General features: G+C 41.7%; 2 protein-coding genes across 3 annotated transcripts in view; one reads left to right on the top strand and one right to left on the bottom strand.

The window, feature by feature from the left end:
• nme7 (NME/NM23 family member 7) overlaps positions 1-2,215 on the top strand; it is a 21,186-nt gene extending 18,971 nt beyond the window's left edge. Inside the window, exons 11-12 of one of the 2 annotated variants that reach the window (XM_023291426.3) lie at positions 1,414-1,521; positions 2,084-2,215. In XM_023291426.3, coding sequence (XP_023147194.2) covers positions 1,414-1,521; positions 2,084-2,116 — 141 coding nt within the window. In that variant the 3' untranslated portion in view covers positions 2,117-2,215. Of the gene's footprint in view, positions 1-1,413; positions 1,854-2,083 lie in introns of those variants that run through there. The other variant, XM_055014196.1, reaches the window with a different exon arrangement.
• Positions 2,146-12,033, bottom strand: atp1b1a (ATPase Na+/K+ transporting subunit beta 1a). Its single transcript, XM_023291428.3, has 6 exons — positions 11,783-12,033; positions 6,739-6,867; positions 5,287-5,442; positions 4,884-5,068; positions 3,609-3,692; positions 2,146-3,498 (listed from the first exon to the last, which is right to left on the bottom strand). Exons 1-6 carry the CDS (start codon positions 11,874-11,876, stop codon positions 3,241-3,243), a joined length of 906 nt encoding a protein of 301 aa, XP_023147196.1. The 5' UTR covers positions 11,877-12,033; the 3' UTR covers positions 2,146-3,240.

Genomic DNA, 12,033 nt, shown 5'->3' with positions numbered 1-12,033 from the left:
TCTTTCTTAGGCAATGAGGCATTTTCAAGGTGGTCATTTAACAAAAATAAATGGGTTGAAGGCACCAACACCACTTGCTTGGTCTCCTTTGTAGTGCTGAAAATTAAATCCAACAAAATTTGGAATTGTTGGAAAAAAGCCTGTTTGAGCTGCATGGTTGATAAGTCTTGAGAAACGTCCTTGTGAAGAAAACGTCGACTTTTTGATATATCAATGCCAAGGGGATACATGTGAGCGTAATTTGACTTTTTGTCATTGCATTTACCAAAAGTATCTACCAACTTGAGAAAATAAGTCAACAAACCTGACATTTCAAGTGTTTGTGAAGACAACTAACATCAGAAAGGAGCTGATATACAACCCAAATATCCCTCTTTAACCCCTGTAGTCCTTGAACCTTCAACCTTTCATTGTCTTTCATAGTCAATTCGGTGTCTTTTTGCGCAATTGTTTGAACTGGGAGACTTGTTTTCGACACACTTTTTGTTTTTGAACACAATGACTGTCTTTGAGGCAAGGGCTGGGTTGATTTATGACCTTGACACTTGTTCCTGTCTTATGTCGCTCTTAAACCACTGGAGGGCAAAGAAGGCATCATAGGAAATGTTTTTCTGCCTCAAAAAAACAGTCAGATTCTTCACCTGACAAGATCTGTGTTTCTGCCAAACCAACATCACATGATATCTACTATATGTTGTGTAACAGCTGCACTACATTGGAGTTAATGGTCATGTTGGGGAATTAATTATTCACGTGCCCCTCCCTGAACGGCAGACCTAGTGGGAAGGTAGCATTTCCTGGAGGCACCGAGGGCAACGGAGCCCAGCTTTGACCTTGGGAGCGTCTGATGTTGAAAGGAAATAGACAGACACTCAAGATAAGTGTGCTGCCTGGACTTAAGAGCCGCTTTAAATAAACTTCTTCAATAAAATGGGCCCATACTTTATTTATAGTCAATATGGATGAGAACATGTTAAAAGGCTTATGGGAATTGTTTGATTTGTTCTAAAATGGAGTGAAGTTGAGGGAAATTAGTGCTGAATGTGGTGTATGTGGTGAAACGTTATCAAGAAAATGTAGAAGGAAATCTGAATTTGAAGTAACACTAGTCTGTCTCTGCAAGTACTGTTTGTGAAACGTTTGCTGAGTGTCAGTGTTTTGTCACTTCCTCTGCTGGATCACATGCTCTGCTGCTGAATAATCACTCTGCTGGAGACACACAACAGTACAGGATGTTCATTTTCAAAACTCAGCTCTTTCATCCACACGAAACTTTGACATTTGGACGGACAGTGTGTTACGTCATCGCCTTTTGTTTCATGTTGTTTTATGGTGTTTCATGTTGAGGTGGGAGCTAATGGGAGGATGTTTGATCAGTGACCGTATCACAATCGATATGTTTTCATTTGACAGGAAATCGCACGGCATCTTCGTCCGACCACGCTGCGCGCCCTTTATGGCAAAGACAAAGTGAAAAACGCAGTCCACTGCACAGACCTCCCAGAAGACGGTGTCCTGGAGGTGGGTGACACGTGCACATTGTACTCTCCATGTACTGCAGCCGACACCCACATTGTTTCATCTGTGTAGCTCCTCTCATCCTGCAAATGGGTTTTATCATTGTCTCTCGCTCCATGCATAAATAAGTACCTTAGCCAAGAACAAAGCCCCCTCGAGTCCGTGAAGCCACGTCCTTAGACCAGTCTCATGACTCCGCTCTGTGGGCCGGGGCAACCTTAGATCACACTGGTTTTGAGGAGAACAAGAATGGCAGAGGAATTTGAAACAAAGCCATTGTTTTGCAGGGAGTGGGTCTGACCCATCGAGCGTCATTGTTCAGGAAAACTCCTGATCTGTAGCCTGGACAAATGCCTCCTTGTTAAACATTAGCCTGTGACTGACTGAGCTGCCATTTTCCCAAGACGGGAACATAGTGGCCAAGAAAGGGCTTGTGCAGAGAATTTACTCTGTGAACTTTTACAGTGTCACTATTCTGGTAGCAGACAGTAAGGCCCAGCTGACACTTGACATTAAGCATTAATTCAATAGAGAGTGTCAAATTTTCTTTAACTTTCTTTTCCAGGTGCAATATTTCTTCAAGATTTTGGATGGATGAAAGCAAACAAGAACTATGTATTCAAAAACTTCACAGTTGTCTCATTTTTCTGTTTATTGTTTCAGCCTTATGCAGATTAAATAAAGTGACAAGAGCAGACTCCTGACAAGTGTTTGATCTTCAACATTGAATTAAGTATTTTCACACCAACTAAACATCTTATTACACGGGATACTGCATTGCCTCTGATATTCTCTAACTTTTTGACCAGCGACTTTGGTATTGGATTCATACATTACACTTTGAAAAAAAAAATGTACAACTGCATAAATATAAAATTCTTCCACCATGAAAATGGCTAAAACATTCAATAGTAAGTTGCATCACGTCATGTGATGTCTCCAGCAAAACAGATTTCAAAGCACTGAGTTGCCACTGTTTCCATGGAGGTGACAGTCATCTAGGCTGGACCCACAAAGCTCTACACTATGAATTAAGAATGAACAGATGTAAGAGTATCAAACAGAAATGTCATCAAACCATATCTAACAGCTAAGGTGAACAAAATGTGTACAAATGTATCCTTCCACTGCCAACTTGGATAAAGAAACACACAAAAAAAGGTTCTATGGAGCGCAGTCATTTACTCATACATGGGCCTTAAAGGTTCAGAGTACCATGCTAGTGTTTCAGTTAGTCAGAGCACATTGACACACACTCCACACACTCACATAAACTAACACGCCTGCACACAGACACGAGCGCGCACACACACCTTGGACCACTAAAGCTGACATAAGACAAGAGATTACAACAGGACTGGACTACAGCACTGGACACTCCAAAAATATATAGAAACCACGTGAGGATGAAATACCTTGGGGACAGAAACACAACTCTCTACACGTCAGTAGTGGAATTGCAGTTTTACAGTAATAGATGAACACATCCCATGGCTCAAGGAATATTTTCATTTACAGTAGAATAAATATTTGCTATTGCTACTCTTGTATTTTACATTCTAACCCTCGACAAACACACAGAAAAGCTAGTGTAAAGCACACGGATTAAGTGTAGGTCCTGTATATTATGAATGTTCAAAGACTAGTGGTGTTTATCTGAACTCTTGTATTCTCTCTACATTTTGTTTGTTTGCAAAATGAGAGTGCTCATTGTGGCTGAGGTCACGAGTTCACTGTGATCTTAACGTCAAAGCGTCCCTGATAGCGGTCTTTCTCACTGTAGTCGATGTTTGCTCCATATGCTTTGCACTCGATGCGGATCTCCTCATTCATGGTGAGGTTGGTGAACTGAATGGCCACCAGAGGCTGCAGGTACTGGGGGTGCAGCAGTTTGCCGTAGTACGGGTAGTACTGAAGAGGAAAGCCCTCGCCGATGCCAAAGTACTTGATCTCTCCAATCTTGTCCCCATCTTCCTCTCTCTGCAAACACAACAGTTGAATCAAACCTTTTGCAACATTTAACCATAAGACAAATATTGATTCCCCTGATCGGCAGGTACTAAAACATCACATTATCATTTCAAACATACCTTATTTTTGCAGTGGATGGGGATCAGGTTGGAGAGTGCTTTGCCCTGCAGAGCCTCTGGGAGGGACTGATTGTTAGCGGGACCCTAATAAAAGAGAGACGGGTTGATGAACAACATCCTGTTCTGGCAGTTGTGTTAAGTTTGATTCTGGCTGGCAGGTTTTACATGGTGCAACCTGCAAGCGATGTAGTGTGGAGATGTTGACTGATGATCAAATCAAAGTTAAAAATCTGATTTGAAATACTGCACATGTATGTCTGTCTTAAATAGCCATTATCAGACTGTTTGATTACTAATCAGCCGTATTGGTATAATATGTAAAACTAAAATATATCAGTCGACAACTACTAGGGTGATTTCACTTCATTTGGAGCAATTAATTAGTAGTTATTATGTTTCCACGTTAAATACAGCAAGTTTCCAAACTATTTAAACAGCAGTTACTTTTTTCGCTGTGACAAAATGAGTAGATCAGCATACCTCACAATATGGGTGATTAATAACTGTATGAAAAAAATATCACATATTGAGGGGTACTCCAGATTTATCACTGCTGTCTTACAGCAATGCTGGACTATCATCAAAAAGAATACAAATGAATGCAACACAAGTGCATTACCCATAATGCAATGTTAACAGGTGGCAGCTTGGTGTGCTATGCTAGAAGTGGCTAATATAGTCTCCAGCCTGAAGCGGAGATGAATGCTGGTCTACAGAGGTCTGAAAAGTGAACTTAATTTTCAGCTCCACACCCCCAGATTATTTGAATTTCCACGCTGGTAGTCTTCAGGCACTGCTTTGGATATGGTGTGTGTGTCACTGTGGGAATTCCCCTTTAAGAAAATGGACCATGTTTGGGGGTGAAATGTCTGAACGATACCGAGAAACAATGCAGTTTAGAAATGACACTAAGCTTCCTACATACATGTGGTTGAAACAATAACCCATGTTGCTCTTTCATATGGAGTCTTTGCTGCAATCAGCCCACACTGACACTGATTAATGTATTAATGTTCTGACTAAAGTTTTGTGCTGCTTATTTCCACTTTTTCAGAACGCTGATAGATGATGATGATGGGTGAGTTACATTAACACTTTCCTTGACACTGATTGTCACATGGGTGGACAGGTATTAAGGTCTTGATGGGTGACATTTCATGCTAATTCACATTTTTCACAATTAAACTTGACGGTTTTTTGTCCATTTGAAACATTCCCTCCATTTAATCCCTCTACACATTCTATAACATGGTTGTAAGTGTGCAGTAAACCTACCCTTGGTCTGAAGTTGACGATCCTGTTGAGCTTGACAATCATGCATGGCTTTCCATCCTTGAAGCCAAAAGTTGAGTCGGGCTCCCCTGAGCAGCTACCAAGCCAAGAACTAAGGAAACGGCAAGCTTTCCTCTGTCCTGCGTCACTTTCCAGAGAGCCGCGCTCAATGTAGCTCTGAGGAGTGGCTGCAAAAGGTGCATCAAAGAACACATTAGACCTGGAGATGTAAGTGGATACTGTACACACAAAGCAACACTCTGAAAAGAATTTTACATTTTTAAGAAATTATACCATTCTGTCTAAATATCTAATTATGAGAGACAAATCTTAAGTGACGATTGTGACATACACATCAGGGATCAGCCAGACTCTGACAATCCCTGTATGATTGACTTATACTTGCCTCCACAATCCTCAAACTTCATCATATCATCCTGAGCTTCTTTTTGATAGCTCTCAAGGAATTTCGCCATGCTCTTAATGTACTTTGCATATGTAGACGCATCAGACAGACTGAAAGAAATTTCAGATTTGTCTGAGCGCGGGGTGTGTGATAGACCTGAAAAACACACAATAGTTCTGGTAAGGAAATATAAAATACATTGGGGAAATAAATGCAGCAACTTAAGTAAAACACATTGTAGAACAGTTTATTTAATTTGTGAAAAAGAGTGAAATTCCTGATAGAAGCAACACTGCATGTTGTGTGAGTTATTGTACGACTGGTCTATTATCTTAGGACAATGTGGGGTCTTGGGGATTTCCTCAGATGGTCTCTGTCAGCTTTTTACAGCAGTAATTTTCCACAGACCTTCTGCATAAGGCCTCGGTGAGGCGTGGCATGAGGAGAGTGAGATGGGTAAGAGGGCTGAACGGAAACAAGACATTCATGATCCTTTCCCAGCCTCACTGTTGGGTCTGTTTATTTGTTGCTATAAATGTGAGCGAGAGTCAAGTTGGCGCAACAGAGACAGAGAAGTAGCATTTGAATTTCAGTGGAGGCTTGTGAAAGTTCACCAATCCCCTGCCCCCACCCATCTATGCTCACGTGTGTCTCTCTCACAATGGAAACTTTTAGCCCCAGAGTGGGAGGCGGGCTCGAGCTCTGAAAAAAAAAGTACTCTCTGCTTCCTTGATCGTGCCACTACTGGAAACTCGCTTCAGTTCAAAGCTCACCACACTTACTTTTTTGCTTTCCGCTAATCTTTGATTGTCAACAGTCGTGGACAGAACTGCAGGCAAACTAACCCGAGCGCATGAAGTCAGTCATCTACAATGACTGCTAAAAATACCGCCAAGGCTAGAGCATGTGCTGTGCAAACAAGTACTGGCACAAAAAACGAGGCAGGGCACTTAAAAATCTGTCTCCGAGCTTAGAGGAAATTTCAAAACACTCGTAGTGTGAGTGCAGCAGGGTTTGATGACGCTGAGTTCTCACAAGATTACAGATTAGAAAAAAACAAGCTTAGAGGAGTCTTAACGCTGAAAAAACATTCCTTTTTTTCCCCTCCAAACAATAAACTACAAACTCTGGATGTGCATGCACATGTAAACATGTCAACTGTGACGCATGATCATAGCACACATGAATCGTTTTAGTTCCCCTGTAGCCTGAGGGGGAAACATTGACTGGCTGAGAGGAGTGAAGGACAAAATGGCTGAACCTATTTAAGGTCAGACAGACTCCTGATAGAGTAGCTGCTTAAAGGCACACCCCAACAGTCGTTTTTAACTACATGATCACAGCCAGTTCTGATCACTGTGATAACAACCAAGTCTTGAGCTGAAGAGGCATCCGTTACCACAGAAGATCACTCATACAGCCAAAGTAAAAAGGTGAGGAAGATATATTTACCTGGGGGAGCGACTCTGTCCTGATAGGTGGGTTTGTAGTTACTTAGTGTAAGCAGCATAGCCTGAATGGTCCCGATGAAAATTCCAGCCAAGCATCCGTAGAAAATCACGTAGAACAAGAAGATTTTAACTGTAGGAGGAAAAAGTCAGTTCCATTAATGATGTAAAATAACAGAGCTGCAACAATAACCAGACAAACTGATTAGCATGCATCTACTTTAATTACGAAAAGGTCAAACAATGTCTGATTTAGTCTCTGAAATGTTTTTTCTATCAATGTAAAGCAGAATTTTTTGAGTTTTTAAAGCGTTGTTCAGACCAAATAAAGCATTTAAAGATGTCAGTTTGGCATGTTTTCACATTTCATACACCACATGCCTGAATGCAGCAGATCTAAAAATGCTCATCAATTAATTTCTTAAAATGCAGTGAATAAGTAAAGAACTTCCTAAAAGCCATTTCATTTGTTCTATCAGCCTTCTAAACAGCTGTTGGCCAAAACCTGCAGGAGACACTAAAAACCTTGAGAATAGCATTTCTTTCACAAACTACAGCTACTCAGTGTGACTCCCTTATTTTCTCATCATGGAAGCTGTTATAGAACAATGATTGCTTTCCACCCCCCCACCTAATTTAAAATTTATCCCAATTATGCAACGGCAGGAGGGCTGCGGTTCCAGTGCAACAGGGTGAGTCACTGGTTGTTCCTGTTAGCCACAGCCACCTCTCACACAGACCCTCCCCTCACTGTGTCACTTACAACAGGTTTGGCATAAAAACACTGTCCTCACTTAAGTGAACAAAAAGGCTCTTATTCATGTTGTGGCAGACAGCAACTTTTTTTTTTATTACCATTTCTTGTTTGTCCACTTTCAGCTGAGTTCACTGGGGAAGATATGCATCAGAACTTGAAACTGTACTGTCAGTTGGCTGATTGTTTAATGTCAGAATCATCTAATACACTGCAAACCAAAGAAATAGCTCCGACACACGGCTTAAAAGTGGGAGCAGATCTCCACTGGAATCTTTATACATAACATTTCTAACCACCTTTAGATTAGTCTAGTTGTTTGTGTCCAAACCGGCATCTCCAGCTCAGGTAAAAAAAAAAAAAAAACAACAACACAGTGAGCATCTGTATTAATAGTTTTTAAAAACTAAAATCTACAGTGTGTTCCTACACCATCCATTTAAAGCAGCACTAAAAACCTGACTTTCTTCTTTTTGTACAAACAGGTTCATCTGATACGCCTCTTAGACTAATGTGAATATTCATTGTATTTACATATATTTTGAATTGTTGTTCGAACCAAGAGCACAGGGCTTTGAAATCTAAGAAAACGTCCCAATTTAAAACTTTGGCTTACAAATCTTTCAGATCTCATTCAACAGTTTATTCATTCTATTATTTTTCAATCCCTATCACAAAGTAAGAGCTATAGTATCGCCTGGGCTTGATATTGCTGTGGATTTAGGCTTAAGACAGCCGGACCGTTGTTCCTGTTCATGATGGGATTGTTGTTGTGGCACCATCCTAAAATGTCTTCTTGCTGCCAGGATCATGTCCAGATCATCCACTGCAAAACCAGTTTGCTGGGTTGATTACATGTTCAACCCCACAACCTTATCTCCTGCCAGCAGAATGTAGCCTGAGAGGTCTGCAGGAGATACAGTGGCGCTCACTGTGCCGGCCCTAAGCATGCCCAGGTGTTACTCAAATATTGTTTAAATACACTAAAAGCATGTAAACAGTGTTTCCAACACATGGGCAGATAATATAACCATGTCATTGTCAGTGGCAGCGTGCATGTGAGGACGGCATACCGCAGTGACAACGCGCAGCAGGAGTGAGGAAAGGTTACAAACTTTCTGAATATAAATTTAACACACGAGTAAAAGCGGCACACAGCCTGGATTATGGGCTTCCATATGTTCCAACACGGCTACAAGTTGCCACAGCACCTGCTCTTGATGTAAATGCATGAAGAGCTATGATCGTGTCGTCAGCCAGGGCAGGATTCTCCATGATGCACCTGTTCAGAGGGAAACTATAGAAGGACTGCTGTGTCAGGCGCTGACACCCGTGTTGGATTACAATTATGTGCTGTGATTTCTCTAGAGCCTAACAAATTAATGTTTTGCAATCTGCACAGCTGTCTAAATGAGAAATATACTAATTAAGGGTCATGTTTTTGTTCTTTACAAGAGAGATAATATTTATAAGTAATCAAGGAAAGTGATATTTCAGTAAAGATGAAAATCGTGGTGTCAGAATTTATCATAGCGCAAACTCCAACACAACTATTACATAAAATGCCTTGATTATTTATGTTTTTCGTAAGCTAAATTAAAAGAAACGTTCAATATTTAACCTTTAGTGTTGATAGGCTGTTACTAGTGACGTACAACCAGTCAGATAGTGCTGTGGGCAGAACTGCAGAGACCACAGAGTGGCGACTATACATTCAGAGAGGGAGCTGCATCAGCACCAATGAGCATTTTTCAATCAGTATCATATTACAAATATGTTCTGAAAATGTAAATACTGAAAATTGGAAAAAATATTTAATATCAGAGGAAATCAGTGCTGCGTTAATAGTTATTTTCACTGTCAGCTAACCTGTTGATTATATTCTCAATCAATGAAATAGCTGCTTGGGCTATAGAATGTAAGGAAATGGTGAAACAGTGGTTTTCAAAGCCCAAGATGACATCTTTAAATGCCATGTTTTGTCCCAAATCCTAAGACATGTCTGAGAAGTAATGAAACCGGAAAACATTTACATTTAAGTAGCTGTAATCACACAATTTGGACTCTTGCATTTCTTAACCACCATACTTAAACCGACTAATTGAAAACATTTGGCGATTATTATAATAGTTGACGACTAATCTAGTAATCTTTGAGGCTCTAGATTTGATAATCAGCTGGTCTGGTTTTCCCTTGCCATGCATTCATAATTCAGGCAAACAGGCGTGTCAGACTATGTGAAGTTTTAGCCAGGACTTCCATTGATCATACCTTGGATTTTTCATTGTGTTTAAGTTGCTTTAAAAGGAGAGTATGTCCTCAGCATGATCACACTGAGAGCCTGGACATCGGTATTGTGTGAGTTCAGTGACACGAGCCCAAAAACGTCAAGAACAGCCCGAGATTAAAAACTGAATGCCAGAAATGTAAATAGCACGCAAAGTGTCCTAGTGGTGGTGGAAGGCAGAGTTTGAATGGAGAGCACTTCCCCCACCAGACTGCTGCAGCGTGTTGTGAAGGGACCGAGCCCACGTTCACGCCACTCTCATGTCTCCACACTTCCACCGACGTGTTCAGCCGAAGCCGCTTTTCAGGGTTCTCCTACAAGCTGCTCGGCTCGAAAATGTCGACACGAAAACGCCGCAGAGACAAAATGAGCGCCCTGTTTCACACCGTCACTCCCCGTTTCCTGTCACTCGCATGCTGGAAACTGCAGAAAATGTCACAGAAAATGAAACACAGTGGAGCTTCGTGTGGACACATACAGACTATAATGAGTAGTTTTCCGACGTGCTGCGGTTGTTTTCAGCTACTCAAGGGCACAGAGCAGACAGACAAACCTGTTGCTGTCGGAGCTCTCACTTTTACTGAGTGCGACATCACTCTCCCTCACAACAAAGGCCTGTAATAGATGCTTACTAAGTTTAACTGCGAGCCTGGCAACAGTGGAGCAGCACTGACGTGGTGATTTTCTGGTGAATTTCCACAGCTACTCTAACGTTTTAGCACCAAAAAACACAAAAAAACCCCAGCAGCTACAACAGCGACACGACCGCTCCATTACTGTGATCTTTATCATCACAATCCGCCTTTTTCCGGACAGTGTTCATTCTCGCCAAGTCTAATTTCTTCCTTGTTTTCTTTCTTCCTTTCGGGGGTGAAAATAAATAAATAACCGGGAGATGGAGGGGAGAGGGGGGGAAAGAGGGGCGGCCCTTGAGACATGTGAGTCGTGATCTGCTCCGGCGTGTTACCAAGCGGTGTCTGGCCGAGCCCGGCTGTGCTTCACACCGGAGGAAGGGGGGGAAGAAAAAACACCATATTTAATTTCTTAAAACGCTTTAACGAGCTTAATAGGCAGTATATAACAGTAGGTAGTTATCCTATCAAATCAACAACCACTGCAGACCGAATTAGGCGAGCATTGCCCCGACTTAAAGTATTGAAAACAGTGGTTAAAACGATTAGATTCTATAATCTTTCTGCTTTGAGTGAAAGGAGGAGGAGGGAAAAAAGCATAACTGTGGGCCTGTATACAGGAGGAACAGATTAGCTGCTCAGCTTATTAATGGCAGGAATAAAATGTCCTCTTCCACTCTCCTTGGTGGGCTAAAATTAAAATAAGGAGAATAAAAAGGCTGGAGAAAAGAGGTGCACAACAACCAAAGCCCAACTTTGTTTCACCATCTGGTTCAGTAAAAACTCCTGGCCCGGTACAGTCTGTCCTTCAAGATGACCTTTTCATAAAGGACAATTATTAATGAATGGCCCAATATGGGCTACGCCTTGGCAATCATTACCTAATACTGTGTATTAACCACAAAACCCATTTTAAATCTTGTCGAACAACAGTGAAAGCGAGCATGCAAAAAAGGGAACAAATCATCTAATTATAAATGCGAGTTAATTGGTTTAGTAGCTTTTTAAAAAAAATTAGCCTCATTTTTGACTCCATTCGACCTGTAGCACGTCCAGCAGGCTGACTCCGCCGGTGGAGCCCGTCTGGAGCTGCACAAGTGAGTTTTATTCGGATTTAGCAAAGCAACTTGGGGCACACAGCCTCCATTGAAAAGCGAAGTCACGACGCAGCATGTCAAAGGCACTGGGCTCTAACAGGTGCTGTCTGTCTGTCTTCACGCTCAGGAAACCGACGGGAAAACTGTATTTTTTAAAAAAATGCCCCCTTTCGAGGACAGTTTCCATTCTGCTCCGGCCAAACATCACCGTCGCCGTCGTCTACAAACGGTCGCTAGCTTGTTAGTTCGCTGAAATAAAGGAAAAGAGGAGTACTTACACCAACTGCCCCCTGTTCGTCCTAGAAACTCCCTCTTCTCGGAATTCCACAGAAATTTCCTCCATCCGCCGTCACTGTCTTTATTTCCAGACATATTAACTCCCCGGTAATGTCCCCCCTTTGTTTTTTTTCGGTTTACCTGATTTTCTTAACGGTTCTGCTGGAGCAGTTTGTAGCTCACACTGTTAACTGTCCCTCACAGGAAACGCGAAAGGACAGTTTCGTACCCGACTCCGCCAATTGTAGCACAC

The sequence above is a fragment of the Amphiprion ocellaris genome, chromosome 2 (assembly GCF_022539595.1).
Source record: "Amphiprion ocellaris isolate individual 3 ecotype Okinawa chromosome 2, ASM2253959v1, whole genome shotgun sequence".
NCBI lineage: Eukaryota > Metazoa > Chordata > Actinopteri > Pomacentridae > Amphiprion > Amphiprion ocellaris.
The sequence above is the reverse complement of the archived record's forward strand: the minus strand, read 5'-3'. Positions and strand labels throughout refer to the sequence as shown.